Source organism: Nothoprocta perdicaria, unplaced genomic scaffold (genome assembly GCF_003342845.1).
Source record: "Nothoprocta perdicaria isolate Ctin4 unplaced genomic scaffold, notPer1 scaffold_58, whole genome shotgun sequence".
Lineage (NCBI taxonomy): Eukaryota > Metazoa > Chordata > Aves > Tinamiformes > Tinamidae > Nothoprocta > Nothoprocta perdicaria.
In genome coordinates, this window is record NW_020455843.1 from 2,067,136 (window position 1) to 2,090,006 (window position 22,871).

Sequence of the window (22,871 nt, forward strand, 5' to 3'; positions counted from 1 at the left end):
TCACATTCATCTTGAAGCTTTTCACCAGATGGCATCGCTGCAGCAAACCAGTTGATTTCATGTATTCCATCCCCATCCCTCTGTGGTGCTGCATTGATGCATATCAACTTATTTGACATTTAYTAAGAGCTTCAAAGTTCGACACCAGAGAATTTGGGGGGTTGTTACTGAAGCTGTCAKATCTGCTTTCTAAGCAATCCACAAAGTGCTATGCTGTCTGTTCAGCAGTCTGTATTTCACCAAGTTTCCATAATTTACATGGARAAACATTTCCATACACAGCAGTATCAACAGAATTTTTGAAGGCAATGAAGTAAGCATCAGACCAAGAGAACTACTTGGGTATAAATCCCATTTTAATTGTCAAGCCAGCTTCTAGCTCCTACATTCAGTGCAAGGATCAGAAACTTCATTTGCGCACAGAAATTCATCGTGTCCCCAGTTTCTGATAGTTTTGGCAACTCAAAAGCAACTTCCAAAATTCACTCATTTCAGAAGTATTTTACTACCTTGTGATTCCAGGTGGGCTTGCTCAATACTAATTAACATCTTCCCAACCCCATTCTTTGGCAATATTTATACATAAACATTGTGCGTATATAAAGAGCTTATAATAAAACTTTTTACATTCCAGCCGTCTCAACCTTCACAGAAGTATTAAAGTGCTGAACTCACTCTGTGAACAAACCCTTCCCTAGGTAGCCTACTGCCTGGAAAAGCCTACACTTAAGTCAGCAAAACCAGAAGCAAACAAACAAAAACAGGAGAGAGATTTCCAAGAAAAACACTGTGAAATCACTGCACACTGTGGAATCATTGCACTCCCTTGAGTCATACGGGATCCAAGAGTTCCCTCTCTCYCCCTACTACCCATATAGTGACACACGGGTCAAGTGCACAAGCAGTCTAAGCCAGCACAGTCTCTTTGCCCAAATTGTGTCAGTTTTCCCATCAGTTGATTCTTTGGCCCATGATTTTTGCCGAAAGAAAACCCTTGCAAAACAACCCTATGGATACTACCAAGGAGATATAAACACTAAAACCATACCAATAAAGCAACAAAGCTCTGAGTTATTCATTCCCCCATCACAACCGCCACCCCAGTTATCAGGATTTTAAATCAGATAATTTACCAGCATTTGACATTACTCAAGACTGATGGTTGTTTTCAAAGAGGCTTTAAGGAGGAGGGGGTCTTGTTGGTTCTCCCAAGAGATGGTCCATCTCAAGGCTATTTTGGGGAAGASCTGCACATCGTTACCTCCCCTCCACGCTCTCTGCTGCAGAGCTTTCCCTGCTGGCATGTCCTCTCCTTCCTGCAGCCAGGGGAATCACCCATGGTTTAGACAAGTCCACAGAGTGACTGTTTCTGCTTGCCTGAAGCACCAGATCACCAGGGCACTGCATTCAACAGGTYGCTCAACCTCAAGATGTCCCCTTCCCTTCAAGGGCTTCCAGATTATCTTTTGGCATCCAAATAAAAGCCTAAGCATCACCAAAGCCTTTACATATTCCCTACCTTGTGATGAGCACTCAGTCACTTGCTGTCACTTACTCTTTCTGTCACCTGGTGATCAGAGACACCATCTCCTACCCCAAAGCCTGACTGCTCCCTTTTCATTCCTACATGCAGACCCTGGCAACAGGTAGTTGATGAGATGGTTCTCTCATCACGGGTCTGACCTAGAAGCTARAAAACACTAACCAAGGTGCTTAGAAATCACATACTGCGTTACACTGTCATGCAACATACTGGACATTGCATGAGATACCCCTGTTACCTTCAGGTCTTTGTCCCAGATCTCATGTGCTTGGTGTCACCTGCACTGGGAAGCTCTGGTGGCCACCCTGATCCACAGTCCCCAAAGAGTTTGCTGGTCAAAAACACAGGTCATGACCGAGGTCACACRGTGCTGCTGTGCTCACTATCATAGCTGAGAGTTTTCTCTTGAAACTGCTCTGTGACATTAACCGCAGCCAGAAGGGTGTTTTGCTCTCCCTCGTTTAACGCCAATATAACAAATAGGAGTTTTAATCAGAAACTGAGAATTCCATTCTCGACACATGCATTAAAGCTATAGGGGACGACATTATGATGAAACCCCACCTGACATTCAGGGTAAATACACCAAGTCTTCAGTGGCGCGAGTCTGGCTTGGTTTCAGCATATGAACATTTTCTCTAAATTCATCCTCTCCCATCACAAAGTTCATCCTCTCCACAGGGCAGAAAAACATCTAATCACCAGTTGCACGTGCTGATAAGACTCTGCTATTTTCTGCGCAAGCAATTTGCAAGAAGAGTCTTCTCTTTGCTTTCTCTTTGCTAATCTGCCATATTTGCATTTCATTTTATATTCCCCTTTCCTCACTTCTACTGTTTTGAAAGTTCATTATCTTGAGAATTCCACCTTTTACTTAATGCTTTACCTGTGAGATCTTTATGTGCAGCAAAGGGGAGGTCCTCAACTAAAGACAGCTTGTTTCACAGTACTTCAAATAAGAAAACTGACCATAGTACAGGCAAAATTAAACAAACTGAAATATAAAAGACAGCAGAAGTTAGATTCATCCAGAAATATAATATAATGTCTGGGAGCATGGAAAAAAAACATGAGATTAGCTACAAAAACAATGAAGTGACCAACAATTATTCATTAGGCAAGAGAAAACTTTCATTACATGCTATACATAAAAATTAAATGCAAAATTCACATGTTGGAGCATCAAGACAGAAGGATGATCTTGGAAGTCATGGGAAGAAAGAAAAAAACTTGAATAAAGCAACATATGGACAAAAACAGTAAATGAGCAGCTTCAAAATAGAAAAAAGTGACCATATCTCAAATGAGAAAAAGCAGCACTGAAGCAAAGAACAAATAAGTGGTCAAGACATCACGGATAACACTGATTGCACAAAACACTTCTGATATTTCAAAAGAATCAGGCCTATTTGTATATCTATGCAAAATATATACACAAATCCATATGTATATATGTACACATAGGCACTACTGTACATATGTATATGCAATCAATAACACAACTGCACTTTGACAAATSGCAGCCTCTGAATCTGTGTGCAAGCAAGAACATGGCAGTTGTGCAAAACCACGCTTCCACATTTGATTACTGAGCAGTAATGGTAGAAAGATTCAAAATAATTCCCAAATAACTYGGACCCAGATGCAGTTTCATGAGCATCACCAGGTGAACCCAACCCCTGAACATCTCCGGCTCCTCCACAGGAATTAAATACTCAAAGCTGTGGATTTTTTTTTTTCTGTCCAATTTAAGATGGTTTCACACCCTTCCACTACTCAGGAGAGATGGCCGCACCTCTCCTGACAGCAGTGCCTTACCAGGAGGCCATCCCACCTGGAATACCCATTTGGGAATACTGGACACATGGGAAACAATCCAGAATGCCAGAACAGTCATTCTGGAAAAGCAGAGTCCAGCTGCTGTCCTTGTACATCAATAGTGTTTTGGGAAACAAAGGGATGTGGTGCATAAAAAAAGGGATCCCTCCCGCCCCCAAACAAGGGACCACGTGACAATTGTAGGAATGCATGCTCCAACCATACGAACATGCTGCTCTTTGGGGTTTCCAGTTTTGGGATGTAGAAAGTAATGTTTCTGTAAAGCTTGCTTGCCTCAAAGCTCTGAAGAGCATYGGCCTCCAAGTCCAAGGCTGTTTTGGTCTGACACCTCAATGCTCAATTGGTCTTTAATATTTGTGCATTACCAATGTTGTATTAGAGCAGAAAGTGGTGAAAGAAAGAACTGCAGATTAATTGTTCTACGTCTCAAAGCCACCCTGTCCTTTCAACTCCAAAAGGAGCCATCTTCATGCTTCTGTGTGCATCAAATCCTAGTTAGTGCTCTGCATCCATAGCGTCTAAGTACTTGGCTTCAATGATCCTGGGGAGCAGGTTATACCTACGATGGAACCAAAGAGACAGCATTAGTGCCTGGTTGCTACCATTTCGTTACCGTAACATTGGTTGCTCTTTTTCAGATAAGTTTGTTCAAGACCACACACCTACAGACTCACCCAACTGCAGCTCAGGTGAAGAGGGAGAAATAAAAACAACTCTGCAAGCAAATTCAGCAATTATGGAAGCAGCAGAGCAGGTGTCYTTGGAAAAAGTCTCCCCATGATTATTTGGGAGGGAAGAGATTGTCTTCTTCCCACAACAAAGAACTGCTGTCCAAGGGCATTCTATTAATGAGGGGGTCTACAAAAATGTACAGTCTCACTTGACCCACAGCTATGCTCCAGCTTTGTACAGGGCATTTTATTACCCCAACTTTCATACAGACAAGTTACATGGACAAAAAAAATCATAGTTTATAGGCCGCTACCCATTTTGGTGTTCTCCTTGTAGTTTCCTCATGTACAAACCTTACCCCCCACAGCCCTGCACCSTCACAATGACACTGCCAACACAGGGCACTCAACTCCTAGGAGAAACCCTCCTGTAAAGTTACAAGGTCATCTCAAAGACCTTGGTACAAAAGTTATTTGCATTACAGGATCTCAGTCCTTCAGGTATCCCAGAGGCACCTCTTCCACTTTTCCCCACACCTGGAGATTTTAATAAGCACCCAGGAGCTCTGCAACCTTTTGAAAGRTAGAAAGAGGTCAACAGGGCTTGAAATCACTGCAAAAGGCTAAGCAGGGCTGTGACATTCAGTCCTCCAGCTGCTAGCAGAGCTCCATGCCTACCTGGTGTGCCTTTCATTGGATTGAGGACAGCATTCATCATCCCTTTCCCCTCTTCCTTCTCAAAACCACCCTATGACAGCGTATTTGGGTGAGAAAGGCAAAGCACTATAACAGTACGCTATAAAATTGCTCTCATTAAATCCTACTGCATATTTATAGTTTGACACTTGGCTTTGCATAACAAGGAAGCTCTTTAGCTGTTGAAACAAGACTATTAGACACCAGTAGACTTGGAAGAACCTTTTCAATACTGGAAAAAGATCTTAAACAGCACTTAGTACTGAGAAATGCCACAACCTCCTCAAATTGATCTGTCACAAAACAAAATGATTAGAGTGTCATTGGAAGAATTGAAARAGAAGGCATTTTACCCACTTCTCTGAATATTAAAAACACTCCTTGGAGCAGGGATTAAAGTATAACTAAAAAATAATCACCCCAAGCTTCTGAATCCAAGATGGGAATTGGGGATACCTGTAGGGATCACATTTCCTCCTAACACGCTGTAATTCTGCGGGAAAGAGAAGTCCTTGAGATGCAACATCCTTCATGCYGACACAACACCAGCAGAAAGAGATGCTTCCCCATTTCTTCTCTTCCACTCTGCCCCATTTAAACTGCCAAGTCTTTGTGTACGAGCCATTATTTACTCAAGTGCCCTGCACTGTGGTGCTCCCTTCCCATGTGAAGCTCAGCCACTACACAGAAGCACAAGTCAGAACAAAGGCAAGTTCATGGCCTTTTTTTTTTTTTATTTTAAAATTGTGCCAGGTAGCACGTATCAGGTACCCCCTGCAACCACCCAGCTGATAAACCAGACTCTGTAGAAAAGCTTGATCAGGACAGCAAGTTAGAAAAGGACTTGCTGAAAGGACAGCAAGTTAGGAAAGAGCTGATAGCATCTTATTTATTCAAAAAAAGAAATACTAGCAACCACTGAATAACCTACTTGTCACAGAATCAGTGTGGAAAGTGCTGTATCAACCTAAGTTAGGTTTAGTTATATTAAGCCTAAGCTTAATATAACTTAATTAAGCTTAGTTAYATTACATCTAATACTTCAGTATTTGGAAAAAATAGCTTTGCTTTATTGGGCTGCTCTGTTTGGAGATGGGCAGTTCCCACAGGAGCCAGTCAGCCACCACGGCACATAAACCAAGTCTTTACCAGCCACTTAATCACTTGCCCAAAGTGATGCCTATGTGGAGGGTTGGAGTGACATCTACCACAGGAATAAGCTGTTTGGCACGTTTCAAACTTTTGTTTACAGTTCGAAAAGCACCTTGGTATGTTTTAAAGACACTTCTAYAGTCCTCTGTCCTTGGATTAAAAAACTAAATAAAAAACAAACCCCTCATCACCTGCACCCTCAAAATAGATACCCAGCTCAATCGTGTTACCTAGAATGCCAGCTCCTTAACTCCCACATCAAAATGCACCCTCCAGATAGCTCTGCACAAAAGGCAGTAGCCAGACCATGAGCTCCTCCCTTCTAGCACAGAACAGGTCTTGCAACAGCAGAGCTCCTCGAGAAATCATAGAATCATAGAATCCTTAAGGTTGGAAAGGACCTCAGAGGTCATCGAGTCCAACCCCAATCCTCATGCTTGCTGCTTGCATGAGTCCAATCCTCATGCTTGCTGCTACTGCCTCAACTCAGTTCTGCAAGCTTTGTCTGAGCAAGCAATTTCTCACAGAAATTGCAGAAAAATAAAAAATAAGAGGAGTGACAAGAACAACATAGAGATTAGGGACCAAATTTTATTGCTAAGGGATATTTAGATGATTAAGTCAAGATTTTCTTTCTCTCTAGATCTTCACCTGAAAAAGCCCAGCCTAATTAATCCAGTTGGAAGCCATGGTAGTTAGGACACATGCCTTTGTTTTGGAAAGAGCTGGATCCATCTTTAACACCCAAGGAAACTTCCTAACAGCCGCCTTTGATGTGATAGTCTTCAACAGTCCTGAACTTCCCRATCAGATGGACAAAGTCTGAGATCAAGTTCAACAATAACCAGATACCACTGGATGCTTCACTGGCCTAAAAATAACCTAAGGGGCTGCAGACAGATACGCTCTTTCCAAGATCTTATTATGGCTTCTCATTATGCCCAAAGGATGGAGAGCATGAATGATTTAACTGCAGAATGATGGGCAGTCATTGTTTAATGAACATTCAGGAACAAGCTAATGTAATATCTCAGTGACTCTCTTCTAACACTGCAAGATTTTGTAGGATCCTCTCAATTCTAGGGAATATTTTTCAAGCTTAGATGTGACCAGTTTGGCCTAACTGGGATCATTTGCTATGGTAAAGGTTCCTGCAAGGTTACTTTGCCCCAGTACACCCCACATCCAGTGTAACAACCCCTTGCTTATATTCACACTGCATCAAGCTCTGAGTACAGATCACAAAGCCAATTTGCAAACYAAGGAGCAACATGATCAAATACCCAAAGAGGAGGCTTCCCAGGAAGAACATCACCTTGGTAGCACTGCTATAGGAGACCTAATAGCTCTCTGCTAGTTGAAAGAGACCAGCACATTCCAGCTCATATCCCCTTTGCAGAACCCAGCAGGGACATGACATTCTATCCCATGCCAAAGGAWGGGCAGGGAAGTCCAGTGAAGGCCACCAACCACTCCCAGGACATGGTCGTTCAGAACTACAAGATGTCCTTCAAGTAATGTGAGCAGTCTCAGAAGTCCAACATTGAAGACAAAAAGCAGTGGACACCAGCAAAGCATAGCTAAGCTTTGCCACGAAGAGCTCCATACCTTATTGGGATCATTCCTATCATGATGAGTGGGAAGATCATCTTCATGTAGGGCAGTGGTGACATGCCAAACCCACAGAGGATGAGGAGCTGCAGGACCTGCAAGCCTGTGAAATAGTGGATCTTCCTCTGGGGCACTCTGCGGATGTAATGTGTCGGAGGATAAGCAGTCTGCAAAGGGAAGAACGGTGTTAGACACGCAGCAACTTGGAATTGTGACCACAGGGTACAGACTTTTGGATGCCAGGGACTTAAGCATGTCAGATTCATACGCACACACTGCATCAATATCAGTCCTTGTTAGGTTCAGCCACTAAATACAGGGTTTAGAGAGCTGAGCGTTGTAAACCACACCAGTGGCAACAGCACATAGGAGATGACTGGGCACCAGAAACCTGGGAGAAAAAGCCTATATCATGCAGCTAAAATTGGCTTAGAAGGGTCTGGAGGGCAACAAAATATCTTGATGCGATTCCCCYGAGAAGGATTATCAGGGTTTTGCAGCAATACATGAAGGCTCCAAAGTGTGGTGGTGGCAAGCAGATGTGTTGGGGGTTGCTAGATGGTTCCTCTACCCCAAATCAAAACTCCTCATTATTTCACAGCCCTCTGAGCTCTGCTGATCAGACCCAACACTCACGGTCCGTTATCCTGCCTGACCCCTCAGAGGGGAGCTGTACAGTATCAGATTCAGGAGATGACAGAAGAGACTGCACTCCAATAGCTTATACTCATCCAAGCCACTCATTTGAGAAGGAGGAAAAAAAATTGACATTAATAAGCTAAATATTCCTCGTGGTTTCTTCTGACAGTTACTTGCTCATGTCTGAGTGCAGGCTTTGACTCACTGTCTATACATCAGTGAAGGGTATGAGCGACTGTCTGCTGGCACAGATATAGACTCAGTGGATTTCAGATTGTGCCATGACTCACTAAAAGGTTTCCAGAAAGGGGAAAGATCCATATTTGAGAATATTTTTTAATTTTCCAGACCAAAGCTTGGAAAATTCCAAGCATAATTTGTACTAAAACCAGAAGTAATATTCCATGTACACCAGTAACTACTCATTCTTCATTCTAAAATCGACATGACAAATGTAAGCTTTCCTCAGATTTCAGTTCTAGCCACTGAGATATAATATTAGAGATCAAGAAAGATTAGCAGAAGTGCAGAGCCAAGGGCTTAAGCCCTCGACCCTTGTTACATAACATAAGGCGAGTTGGAGACTCGTTACTGCTCCCAGATACTGCCCACACTGCAAACTAATACCTTCTCTGCACTTGTAATATTGACAGCTCAGAAGCAGATCCCCCAGATTTGTTTTCATGCCACATCAGAAGGATTTCAATAATGCAAGTCAATTTGACTTGCAAAAAAACTGTTGTGTGGAATTTAACAGAAGTCAAAAAAAATTAAACTGGAAGACAAAAAACAACCTGTTCTGAAGCTTTGTTTGGGAGGGAAAAACATCACTATTTGCWGACATGATTTTTAATAAGGTGCATGTGCTCTGCAGCTGACAGATCACAATGGATTTTTAGGACTTTAAAGAAAGCTATATTCAACATGCAAGAATACTTAAAAAAAAGTCATTATTTGAACTTATTTTTGGTTTGTATCTAGCAGTTTTGGTGATGTCTTCTTTGGAAGCAGCTCTTGCTCACTCAGCTGTCTGCTGGTGAAAGGGGCTCTAGAGCTCCTGTGAGGAACTGAAAAGCAAAGCATCATCTGAGACTGCTCTGAACATGAAAACCCCAAAGCTTTCAAGGCAGGGAAATGAAGAAGGCAGATTATGCCGAATTTAAGTCAAAGAGTGTTTCTATAAACAGTTCTCCTACTATTTTTTTTAAACTCAGTGCCATTTGGGGGTACATCATTTTCCTACTCATTTGTCTGCTTTAATATGAGACTTTTCTTGCTCCTGTCCCAGGGCCAGCCAAGCTAAGCCACAGACATCAAGTCACCTCCTCTTTGCACAGAAAGAGGAATATGATGCACTAGGTGCAGGGAACAGGTGGAAATCGTCCTCCAGGAAACGTGGCTTCAGGAATAAGCCCATTCCTTGTCCACTGGCTCCCAGCTTTAGCCTCTCCTTGGCCCCAAGGCTGTAGGGCACCTCAACCTACATACCTGTTCTTTGAGCAGCAGAGCCACCCTCTCAAAGAGCTGGTTCCCATCGATGGAAGTCAGTGCGATGTATAAGAAGAGGCCATAGAGGACAGGCTTTGGGATCCACTGAAGAGGGAAGGGGAGGAGCAGGAACGAGAGGCCAACGAAGAAGTTGGCCACTAGGCTTGTCAGTCGGGTCTCCTTCACACTCACAATCCTGGAGGCGAGAGGATTGGAATAAGGTGAGGCTAATAATCAGATACCACACACACAACTGAGGCCATCCAGGACACATGCCACCCATAGGGACAGCTCAGCTGCACTGCACTGAGATCAGCATTTCTGGCCCCGAGCTGACTCGGAGAAGTCAGAGCTCTTGGACMCAGGCCAGATGACACTTAATCCACAACTCAGAGCAGCTGGCAAAGTGCCAAATTCCCCTTCTCCTCTATTATCTCCAAAGCAGCACAACCCCACTCCTGAACTATATTACCCTCTAAACTGATTCAGTTTACCATACTGCGAAGGAGGGAAAACAAAAATAACCCCCCAAAACACACACATACTTRCAAAACACAGGAATCCTATTTCAAAGAAAAGTTTATTGCTTGGATCTACTCAATGCATATGCAATTGGCTTTTATCCAAAAGAAAGCTCATCRACTTCCCCAGGAACCAGAGAATCTCTTGTTTGAAGGAAAAGACACACACAAGGCTGCCCTGTGACAGAGTCAGCATTTTGATGTATGTGAGGATCTCCCTGGTTACATGGGGGGAACGCCAAGACCACTATGGGGGGAGGTAGTAATTTCATTCTGCTGTGGATTACAGCAGTTGTGCTGCAAATTGCCCATTACCATGCAAAACATGTAGTTAATTAATGCAAATTTGCTAGAGTTGACAGACCACAGACTGATATTTTTAAGACCATAGAGAGGAGAAAAAAAAAATCAAAAAACAAAAAACACTCACAGGAAATCACACAACAATTTTCAGAGTCTACTTTGGGGCTGGAAGAGGGGCAACTGTTGTTTTCCTTTCTTTTAATAGAAACTAAACCTGGGAGCATTCTAGTTTAAGAAAAGTACCAGAAACAGGAGGAGGAAAGGAAAATCCTCTCTCTCAAGGCTACCACAAATAGAAAAAGAGGGATTCTTGCACATACCTGAGAAAATACATACACCAATTCAGTGGATAATTACTAGTGATTAGATCTCCCTGTATCAATAGAAATATGCTTGTTCATCGTCTGCTTTGGTAGAATCTACTGGTCTCCTTCTCTGGGTATGAAACCTCATATTTCAAGTTAACCCTCTACGCAATACTCAGATTAACACTAGAGCCAGGCTTAAGATCCAACATATTTTCTTCTTTAATATACACAGTGGGGGGACTTCATAATCCCTTCTGTCCTAAAGTCGACTGTCTGCTGATTAGATTAAATTCTTTCAATATTAAGTTTCTCAGAGTCCTGCTTATAAGCAAGGTCAGGTTGAACTTCAAATATTGAAGACGACTCATCGGTCTCCTAACAACTTTTTGTTCTTTAATGCACAAATATGAGAGATTTGGAGAGAAAAAGTAACAGCCTAAGTGCTCTCCTGCAAGAATTGCTAAAGCACCAGCAGTCACAGGACCTAAGCAACAGCAGTCAAACACTGCAAAGTCTTGAGGACAACACTGAAATGCCTTGGTGAACAAAGACTGCCCACGTTATCCAGCATTCTGTGCATCCAGAAGATGCACAGAAGAGACCCTGGAGGTATTAACTTCTACACAACTCCAGGTAGATTTAGGAGGAAACCAGTCTTTCTACTTCTGTTTGTTCCAGACCCCATGTCCAGAGGTTCCTGCCAATGCTTGGAGAACTTAAGGGAGAGCCCAGCATTTGTTCCTGTTGTGTTTCCCTGCACACTGTTCTTGCCAGCTCTGGAAGAATTAGGACTTCAGTCAGATGGCTCTAACTGGGCATCATTCTCACAGCCTCCTGGCTTGGACCAGGGTAGAAGAAAAATCTTGGAGATGACAGAGCTACGTAAGTTTCAATTGTAACTGCTAGGCTAATTCAGACTAATATGATGGTATAATAAAGGAAGAATCTGGCCACTTAGAGCTAGCAGAACTACCAGTTATTTCTAGGGAAACTAATTTTTGAGGCGAGGTTCCCAGGCTAGCCTCCATTCTCAGACTGGTCTCAATTTGCACCCCTCTCTCAAGGTATTTTAGCAAGTTTGTTGTTAGAAGAGGAAATGATAGGGCCTGCCACTGGTTTTATTTCCAAGGTAAGGACATGAAGGGCCATCATGTTAAGTCAATAGAAGAAACCTGAAAATTTAAGTGCATTCAAGAGCTGGTTTGGCTCTTGAGAAAATAGCTTGTGCTGCTATGAAAATGAAGCAATTATGAGAGATTAAAGTGCCTCATCCAAGCTTGTTTCCCTCAGAATCCTTTAAATACAGATAGCATAGGATTAGCCATTTCTGACTTCCTACATATGCCTAATGACAGCCTATTTAGGGATTCCAAGGTCAGCCTACAGCCAACTCAAGTTGTTGCTCTACAGGGGAAAAGAAAAATTTGCTTTCATTGTGACATATCTTTATTCTTGTTTATATTATGCTCACTGAGTGCTTTGATTTCTGAGTGCAGGAAAGGAGCCTTCCAAGGGAGCCAGTGCTGAGGGAACTCCTCTTGATTTTTTAATTGAGCTTTAGTACAAATCTCTTCCAGCAAAGCTGGCTAAGGAAAATAGGAAAAAAAGGAAAGATGACAACACTGCATGGAGTCTCCTGTTTATAGCGCAGGGAACAAGCAGCTTTCATTTCAAAGGAAACTCAAACTGTGAGGGAATACTGACTCCCTTTGCTCCCTGCAACATCCAGGTCAGAGCAGTCATCTAAACACCTACTTGTCTCCAACAAAGCAAGAGCAGGGCCCTAAGGCAACAAGCTTTGGGCAATTAGTCAGGACATCCCCTGCTCCATCTTTTTGAGCAGAATTACCAGAGGCAAAACTAGGTAAACAGAGGCCAAAAGGACCTGCCATGCTCTTTTGCTGATGAAGGTGCAGAGGATGTCACAGGGAGGCTTGGTAAATAGGCATCAGAAGGTAAATTCTCTACCTCAGAGCAAATTATAGATAAGCAGCAATGGTAGGGATTAAAACCCTACAGAGCTGTTTAAGGAAACTGAAATTATATTTTTTTGAGATGGGTTTAGCATATATTGAGGGCAAAAATACCTTATGGCCTCTCTTATAACAAGAAATAAGAATGTGAACATCAGCACAGGGGCTGATCTCCCAGAAAAAGGCTGTAAAAGCATTGGAAGGAACAGCAGAGCTCAGCTGTTCCTGGATGTGGTGGTGAAGCCCGTCCATCACTGACACCAAGCAGCTGGGCTGGGCTGCACTGTCRGGACACAGATTAGTATGAAGGCAAGACTGAAATTAAAAGGCTGAGCAGCTCTATCCCCTAAAGTAAATGACCACTTAGACTCATTTTTGATAAGTGACGACTCTGAAAATGGAAACAAAGTCAGGATAATTAAAACTAATGGAATGCAAGTGGAAATTACCACTTCTGAGGTTAAAGCCCTGAAGTGTAATGTGCTGAGATCAAACAGACCAGATAATCTCTGTTCTGGAGGAGTTTTCATAAGAAATTGGTTTTTAAGTATGYTTCCAATAAAAGAAAGTGCTGGATAACTGAGAAAAACAAAACTTGTTCTTAAAGAAAAAGGCCGGATCTGAGCATGGTTTCAAACATTTTTGTTTAAAACCATGAATTAAAATATTAAGTAAGCCTTTTGTCCATCTGAAATGCGGTCAAAGATGCTATGGATGCTCTGAAATAAAGCTGCATTTTTCCTGCCCTTTGTAATAACCACCAAACAGGTTTCAAGCAGTGAATCAGATGGGATGTTTTCTGGCAAGATCTGGTGAGAACCTAGCCAAAACATCTCCTCAGCCTTTCACAGGGAGAAGCCTAACAAAAAGACCTTTGCAAACTCTATTTAAGGCAACTTGCAAAAGAAAGGCTGACCTCAAGGTGCCTCCAACCACAGACAAGAGCAGAAACTCTTCTAAATGGCTCTCCTAAAACAGATACCTTGAAGCTGGGTGACAGGCTAAGCTATACTAGCTGAGGTGGCTTTGAGAGCATCTTCCCTTCCTTCTTCACCCTTGCAGGTCTTTGCAAGGAGACAGACTTCTCAACCACTTATCCCACTGCACCCAAAGGATGAGGAAGCCACAAATCAAGCCTAAAATGGAAGATTAGACAAGTTTGTGGTTAAGACCTTTCCTCCCAACCAGCTACAGCTGTATTGGCAGGCTCAGCTCAATGTCTGCAGGTTGGGTTATCAGAGGCTGTTCTCCTACAGTGTGAAATTCAAGTCTGCCTCATCCACATCACAAAAAAAAAAAMCCCACACTTAATGCCATGTTCATCTCTATCCTGCCATCTCCTCTATGGAGATGTCATCTCTTACGTTTCATAGATGTGTCCATTTTCCACCCTCTCTTCCACGTAGGCCAGAGCACGGACATGCATTGGGGAGTGAGGGAAGGCAGCATGGATCCACGGCAGGCCGAAGATGGACAGCCCTGTGTTGATCAGTGCAACAAGCAGGAGGTCCCAGTGATAGGCTGTTCCTTTCACCAACCTGAAACGGGAAGTTTTTAGCATTTTAGCAAGTTCATTTAGCAAGTGCTAGACACTGAAGTTCATTCCACACACAGCACAATTTCACACGTCTCCTGCTTTACAGGCTACACTGCATGAAAGCCACAGGTAGTGAAACCTGATAGTTGCTCTGGGAAAAGACCATCTCTTTGAAAGAAAAATCCTGAGCAGGAAGGCAATCCACTAAAACAGCTCATGAAAATTTCATCAGTGTTTTGCAGCTCCAATTACTGTGGCATCCACTCAAAATAYTACAGGTACCTCCGCTGGCAGAGCCCACAGAGGCATTACCTAGAAGTCTAGGTATAGTTTGCAGAACTACAGACCCTGGAGTTTGCCCAGCCTTCTTGCTTTTAATCCTGATCTCCAGCCTTTCCCACAAGCAGACCCAGAAGCAGCTGCACGTGTGCTCAGAACAGAGCAATCCACTGCAGTTATTTAAGTGTCACTGCACGGTAAGAAAACAGGACATGAATTCATTAAGCATCATCTTCTCTTTGATAGTCAACCAAGACAACAGGCTCCTAACTTGGGTGAACACAGGGTACTTTCCACTTTGTTAGAGGAGATGGAGGTTAACAGCCTTCACAAAGGGTCTGGCTATTTCTCTTTCACTGTGTAAGGAGTGTTAGAGAGTGGCTGCTCACRCTTCATTGCATCTACTTTAAACTTACTGGTTTTGCAAAGCCTGTACCCATCTTGAACACGGTCAGCTAGTAACAACTCAGATGTTCTGAGTAAAGTTTAGAAAGAGGCCCTCAAAGATTTAACTGTCAGATTTTTATTGTCAAGATATACAGTCCCGTTTCTGTACCTGGATAGCAGGGCACAGAAAGCAGTTCTGCTCACCCTGATACAACAGCCACAAGGGATTAGCTGAATTGATCTTTAGGCACAGGCAACTAGAAAGGGAGCTCGGACAAATTTAGGTGGGTTCATCCCACCCAAGCAGGCTCATCTCAGTACCTATGAGCCATCTGAAGCATTCACAGAACAGTTCATGTTGGAAGAGACCTCTAGAGACCATCTAGTCYAACCTCCCTGCTCTAGAACATGGGGCCAGAAGATAAAACTTCATGCATAAGAGATCTTAGGATACCCAGAGTATCTCAAATGGCAAAGCTTAGGCAAACAATTTGGGTGGAATTCAGTTTGACCAAAAAACACCACCTCACAGGAAGTGCCCACCTCCTTTGACAGAAAAGGCCACTCAATGACCAGATAAGAGACATGTCTACACTGCAACATCTCTGAAGCTGAAAGAAGGGCGAGTTGCAGACAATATGGTTGTAGACATGGTACCCATGTTGGCTCATGCTTTGAGAGCACAGCCCAAGCTCACATGTCGCTTACTCAGGGAAAAAGTATTTTCAGCATCCCCAGGACATTCGTCTCTTGTCCAATTGCCCCTTTTGGAGGGCTTGGCATATCCAAGCAAGGCATCTAATACCAGCATCATTTTAGTTCCCCTGGGATACTGTTTGGTCTCAGCAGCCTTGCAACGCTGATGAGATGGGAGAGTAGATGAGATCTGAGCTTCCATGCTGCCTTATGCTGGACTATAACCATGGTGCTCAATGCTCCCACTGACTGCCCTGTATATTTTGCATTTATTATTCTTTGGCATTGATTATTCTTTAGCGAAGTGCAGGAGGGCATTTCTAGGCATCATCTTCCTCTATATTTTCACTATATTTGGAGAGTATTAATAAGGCTTTCCTTTTACTGTACCTGTAAAAAACACATTGTACCTGCAGAACTACAGGTGCAGATGTTCATATTTTCATATTATGATGGTATCAAAACCAGAAGTAGTCCTACTTTTTCTCTTCAKAAACATGCTCTGATACCTGATCAAGCACAAGCTCAGCCTCACRTAATATTATGAAGAATTATGCACAATCCATTATTAAGCATTATGAAAAACACTACAAAAACTACAAAGGATATTTTATATTTCAGTGGGACACTAATGGTAGGTTTGAAATCTATGTAAAGAAAAGAGYGACCATTTATATCACAAATGTATACAACATTTTGCTCAAATAGGAAATAATCGGAGAGTAAAATTAAAGTGACCAAAGAAAATCAAAGTAGTATGAACAGTTTTGTGCTCATCTCTCCCCCAGTCTAATAGAACTAGCTACAATAGGGAATGTTAATGTAAGCTTATTTAAGGAGAAAACCCTCTCACACATTACAATAACATAAAAATCCTGAGACATGGTCGTTTCCCTGGAAAAAGTGTCCTATATGTTCATTTTTGATACCATATCTGATCACAGTTGGCACAAAAACTTCAAAGGGAATATTTTAATACTGTAAAATCTTGGCTCAAGTTTGCACATAAATCAGACCTATCAGATAAAAGTGAAAATACATTAGACACACTGTTCTACTCGGCTTCCATCTTCCAAATTAGTCACAAACAGCTCAAAAAGATGAATTCTCTGATGTTCAAGTGCAGCACATGATCCTAAGACACTGCTACGGATAACCAACTTGTACATTAAATTCTCTATACACCAAGGGCAATAGAAGTGACCACATCAGTCAGACAGTCACTAAACAGCTAGTGCTACATAACATTCCCACAAGGGAATCAGGAACTCAGCTCATTGATGTTTTGCATTTTTTGATTCATTGCCACACTACTACTCTTTTGTTTAACGCCCTAAAGTGTCCAAAGTACTACTATCATCTCCACAAGAGAACTTCTGAAGAACAGACACTGAGCATCTCTCCTGATCCAAACAAGCTACGGTCAAAGTTGAGTCTGGAGAGGCAATTTAGCAGAAGAAAAGAGAGAACAGGGTAATAAATTCTCATTAGTTATCGTTCACTCACACTGCATTGGTAGAATTAATCTTCTGAATTTATGTTTTTTTCAGTAATAGCAACATGTACATGTTCCCCTCTGCAGATTACTATTCCCCCAGTGTGGAGCAGCAGAAGACTGAGCACAGCAACATCCCGAATAAGAGACCACTCTGGAGAAACCAGAGCTACCTCTCCCAGATTAAGATACTGCCATATATTTTTGATCATGGCTTTTCAGTCAACCAAATTTCAGCAGTAAAAACTGAAAACAGAAGCCCACTGCACAATGCAGAGACACAAAGATCACCCCATTTGAACCACTGAATCACCAAGAACATCAGCAGTGGTGGTGCTGGGAAGCTTTGCCCTCAGTAGAGGCAGAAGAAATGCCTCTATGTGTTACCTGTTCTCCGGGGCGTTGGTGAGCGAGGCCACAATGTTCTGCTCTATGAAGAACAGCATGGAGAGGAGGAATCCCAGCCCCATGGCGCTCATCACCGACCCAATGGAGAGAGACCGGACCGGGGCCAGCACGAACAAGCTCTCGGACGGGTTGTAGTTAAATTTGGACACTGGAAAGAGGAGAGGAATGATATTAAACTGCACCTTCGTATCCAGCCATCAGCATGGAGTTGAGTCATGTTTCACCTRTCATGAACTATGAGGAAATCAACACAGCAGACACGTTATGTTCTCTGGCATACGAGAGCCAGAAGGCTTAAAAAAAAAGGCCTATCTAGCATTTTTAGGGCTAGCTTTTCTCTCTGCCCTTACAACTTGGATACCATCCTGCTTTGACAGATTATAGCTGGTTCTAGTAAAGTGGTGCTCATATTTGTGAAACAAGRGGGGAGTTTCCTACAGATGCAAGGTATTTTTAGATTAGAAGTCCTTAACTCTAACCARCTGCTGACTTTTTGCACAGTTAATTTACTCGGAGGCATTTTTAAAACTTGCCTGTATCCMTAAGTCTGTGCAAGGCACCTCAATATCAATGTGTCTTTTTCTGCAAGTGGAAGAAATCCATCACTAGGAACAAGCTGCACATGGCAATGCATCATTTTACAACCCAAATGGATGAAACGGCCATTAAAAAAAGTAATTTCTTATTTGTTTCCATACATTTCCTCACATCACCTACTCACGTCAGCATGGGACAATGCAATTCCTGTCCCCATTATCGCTTCCTGATATGGAAAAGTTGATCTATTTGGCCAATGAATGGTGTATCATTTTTAGATTTCCTCATGTAACTTAGAGCTGCCCAGATGCTCTGCACCATTTCACCTAAATTAGGAAGACGTAAAGTGGAGACAAACAGGGCTGACTGGGATCATCAACCCTACATCTGCAAAATCGGCAGCAACCCTTCCTGCTTACTAATTACCCTGGTCTTTGTTCTTTTACAATAAAGATCAACAATTTCTGGTAAAGATACGTACTTTAGATTACATTCAGACTGAAAGACAGACTTGATTTTTTTTTTTCCTAGAGCAAGAAAAAACACAGCCTCTTTTGATTGGATTTTTGAATGATTTAAATCTAATATCAAGTAATTCAGGATTGTCTTTATACACATTTAGGAAATTACACAGCAGCACTGGGATTTTGAAAAAACAAGCACATTACCAAGAAATTTTCATAACTTAAATGTTTTCCCCCAGACTTTAAGTAAACAACAAGATAACTTACTTTCTATTTCCTTGAAGATATAGGAGCCCACAACAGAGAAAGTCAGGACTGAAATCGGTAAGGCACAATCTGACAGAATTTCACGGACTCTTGCATGCAAATATGGGCTGCAATTTAAGACAAAAAAATCCTCATCAACATCACACTGATGATATAACTGCTCATAACAGATCATGTTACATTTCTAACAAATGAGTRTTCTGTCCACTGTTGCCATCCTAGAGATGCTGGACTGAAGAATTAAAGTCTTTAATTCAGGCCCAGGCTCTTTGGGATCTAGCCTTCCAAGGTTGATGAAAATAAGACTTAAAAGAAGCAAGAAGCTAAGATACATGCTAGAAGAGAGTCTTCCAGCACCACTGTATTTGTGCCTAATTTCCCTTCTTGCTTATTCGCTTACTCAAGCATTTAAAGGGATGAATTGAAGAAAACAGCAGTAACACTCCCATTAGAGTTGGGCATGACTCAAGAGCACTGTGCAGGTCTCGTCCCAGGAAATCTTAGTGTTATTGTGGATGTTGCTCTCACCCCCCTCCCACCTCTCCAAAAATGAATTAATTCCTAATTAGGGAAAGTCACAAGAGTTCCAATGTGAAAAACATGGTCCAAAGCTTTCTAGAGAACACTTGTGATACCAARCATAGAAGTGCATCTTCCAGTGACTGGGCATTTTGTGCTACCACCACCAGCTGTCAGGTGGCCAGCCCAGTTCTCCTTCAGCTTTGGCTTTTGTTTCAGCTAATGGAAGAGTTCCACCTGTTTGCACTGGTGTCCAAAACTAGGGTCAGAATCACCAGCAATTTCTTAAGGGTAATATGAAATAATCAGCATTCTGAGCTCCAAGACTAAAGCAACTCACCTTTTCTTAAACTGATAGAGCGTATGACCAAGCCAAAGGGTACCCAACATCAACATGAGACTAAGGACGGCAGTTTCACGTCCATAATGCACATCATGAGTGCCTGTTTGATTCTCTAGGGACATGGATCTGCTCACTGATGAGTTCATCAAGAAGGTGGTATTGATGCCGAAGCTTGGAATAGCATCAATTCGTGCTTTTTCCAAGTAACTGTCTCCTGCGCGCCCATAGTAGTAATATTTCTTAAAAACTGTACAAACAACCAACAGGCAAGCATTAGGATAGGTTTGTGACAATCAAAGCAACTAAAATAATGTGGTTCTTTCTTGCTTGATCATGCAGTATTATTAACGTTCAGCTTTACCAATTTTATAGCTCTACCCCCACTGAACCAGTAAAGACTCAGGAGAGCCATTTCTCACAAACCCAGCGCTTTAGAGATTTCTTTTGCAGTTACTTTAGCAGGTAAAAGGTACACTAATTTTAAGCACCATTTTTCAAGTGTAAGGCTCACAGTGCTTAATTTTTATAGAACTTAGTCCTCAACACTGGAATTACTATTCTGAAATACAAGTTTAAGTAAAGCATGTCCTTTCTGCAATCTGCTAAACAAATTGCATCAGAAACTCTGGAAAAAAAATGGGTAAGCTGCCCAAATCCTTAAACAAACTGTGCTACCCATAGTAGCAGCTTTCTTCGAGTTTGATCCAGATTTAATAAATTTGAATAGTCTACCAGATTCTGCATGCCCCACACATTAAGTTACACTGCAAATAGAGTTACACAGCATCTAAAGTTAACCTGTAAAAGACTCAATAATGCCTCTGGAACTGTCCATAATTACATTAGGTTAATTCAGAGTCATTTATAAACACAATTAACAACTAGGCAAATACACTCTTGTTCTTGAGCATTTAAAGGGTACGTATCTGTCACATTCCCATTTCTATGGCACTGAGAAGCTCCAAGTATATGCAAGYGTAAACGAGATGATTTAACCTGATGATTAAACCTGAGGGACCACAAGGAACGAGCACATCCAAAAGATGCAAGCTGGGTTTTGCAGCCCGAGCAAACCAGGATTGTGTGAAGACAGGAGCAGGCAACTCCTGCACAGCAACAGGATGCCGTGAGAGGTAGGGAACAAACCCTTCTGAGCTTTGCAGTTTTTGTCTTTCCTTCAGTGGAGATACCCCATCAGGCTTCGCACAAGAGAAAACTCAAACTTTCCAAAATTGCCTTCTTTAGACTAGAGTCCTGGAACCCAACACTTGGATGGTTAACGTTCCCTCCATGCAGCTTCTGAAAARTGCAACCTTTACCCTTCCCATCACTAACTACATAGAAAAGCGGGCAAAATTAAGCCTACCTGTTCTTAGAGAGATCCCAATACAAATATCAAAAAATCTAAAATACAAATGTAAATCCAGGTATAGAATATCCTATGTCTAAGCACAATGACACTTTTATATGAGTAAAAATCCTACTTGGTGCTCTTATTTTTTTTTAAAACATCAAGATGCTTGACCAATGGATGATGTCAATAGGGCACTGAGGGAATAAGATATGTCATTTCATATTTAATATCTTCATACATAAGCTTAAACATCYTTGAGAAATGCTCATGACTCAAGCTTTACCCTTTCAATCTGCTTTAAAGCAGCTGGAAGCGAGGTGATAACGGCACATTTAACCACGAGAATGTTTTCCCCCTGCAAGGACCATCGCTATGATCTGCGTTAGCACCACGTACACTCCGCATCGCGTGCCAGGGACAGGGCCACGCTGTTATTTCCTCCCTTCATCCTCCCAGCTGCATCCATGCAAGCCAGACACCCCCGCCTAATTTGCAGCAAGGTAAGATGAGGCTCGGAGCGCTGCTGTGACCTGTACCCCAGCACAAAGCAGGCTGGAGGATTCACAGTTTCCTGCTCTGCACATTAAAGGACGTTTTCGTAATAACAAAAACCAGTAACAGGGGGTATTTCCTGAGGATTAACAGGTGGCCAGGGCTAAAGACCTGTTCACTGTCTCAGCAGCTCCTAAGCATTACTAAGTCCAGATATAGGCACAATTATCAAGCATATGATAAACTGACAGCACACACCACTGCCTAGCTATGCAGGATAAATTTTCATGCCTTTGTATTTCGATTAGGATTCAAATAAATAAAACAGCTTTAATGCTTTCAGGGTTTCAGAACTCCCCATTTAAACCTAAACGGCCTAGCAGARATTAAGACTGAGCACAATTTTGGTGTATTTAAGCCTAACCATGGCTACACATCCTACCTCATAGTGAGTTCAGCTCAGTTCACTACTTCAAAACCAGCTAAGCAGCTCTGCTAAGCCTTGGGCTGAGGGTAACTTTCCAACTTAGTTACTATTTTAGCTACTGCAACAAGAACACGCCAGCACGGCCAGGAAAGCCCTTTCTCCTGCAATAAGGACTCTATAAAAATATTGAACTTTTGCACATGTAGTTATTTAATAACAGAAAGTTAAGTGAGTTTGACTGCCCAAATTCAGGGCGCACTGCAAAACCCTTCCYAAAACAGCCATCCTCAAGCACAGTGCATGTTCAAGCTCCCTCCAACAACACTAGCTTCTGTTGTTTGCTTCAGCCAGCTCGGAGCTGTTTCCTGCAGAGTGCAGATGTCAAGATCAAACAAACACAGCTTAGGTGGCTGGGCCGCAAGCCGAAAACAGTGTCCCTGGGAGAGTGAGGACGCACACGTCCAAATTCCTCTGTATGGGACTGCATCCTCCCCCCGTCTTTCCTGCACATGGTACCTTGCAGACCAGTGCTATGAAAAYAGAAAAATACATCCAAAAGCAGTGAGTCCCCAAGTTCTGTCCCCAATTTCACCACATGACACTGGCAGATCATTTGGGATAAACCCTGGGCAAGCTTCTGGGTTTGACGACCTGATTTGACCTGAGGTCTCATTTACTCGTATGTTGAGCACACACATGTGGCTCAAATCAATGACAGTTTGCAAATAAGGTACTGATCTGTTACTACTACTCCCTATAAGCTCAGCTCTACTCAATTAGATGGGATAATCACACTAGTTACTTCCAAACTCCTCTCCCTTTCCCTCAGCAATCCTTTTAAATACTATTTATATGCTCCTGAATGCCTRTCAGCTAAGATGAACAGATGCTTTGGTCCTTTAGCCTGCATCCCAGGGCCAGA

At 42.4% G+C, this 22,871-nt stretch overlaps 1 protein-coding gene across 4 annotated transcripts in view; it reads right to left on the reverse strand.

The window, feature by feature from the left end:
- Positions 1-3,121: 3,121 nt before the first annotated feature.
- Positions 3,122-22,871, reverse strand: part of SLC4A11 (solute carrier family 4 member 11) — a 128,951-nt gene continuing 109,201 nt past the window's right edge. For all 4 annotated transcript variants that reach the window (XM_026048874.1, XM_026048875.1, XM_026048873.1 and 1 more), the window contains 7 exons: positions 19,674-19,923; positions 18,815-18,921; positions 17,526-17,694; positions 14,109-14,282; positions 9,640-9,835; positions 7,510-7,679; positions 3,122-3,941 (listed from right to left, as the gene is read on the reverse strand). In XM_026048874.1, coding sequence (XP_025904659.1) covers positions 3,878-3,941; positions 7,510-7,679; positions 9,640-9,835; positions 14,109-14,282; positions 17,526-17,694; positions 18,815-18,921; positions 19,674-19,923 — 1,130 coding nt within the window. In that variant the 3' untranslated portion in view covers positions 3,122-3,877. The remainder of the gene's footprint in view (positions 3,942-7,509; positions 7,680-9,639; positions 9,836-14,108; positions 14,283-17,525; positions 17,695-18,814; positions 18,922-19,673; positions 19,924-22,871) is intronic.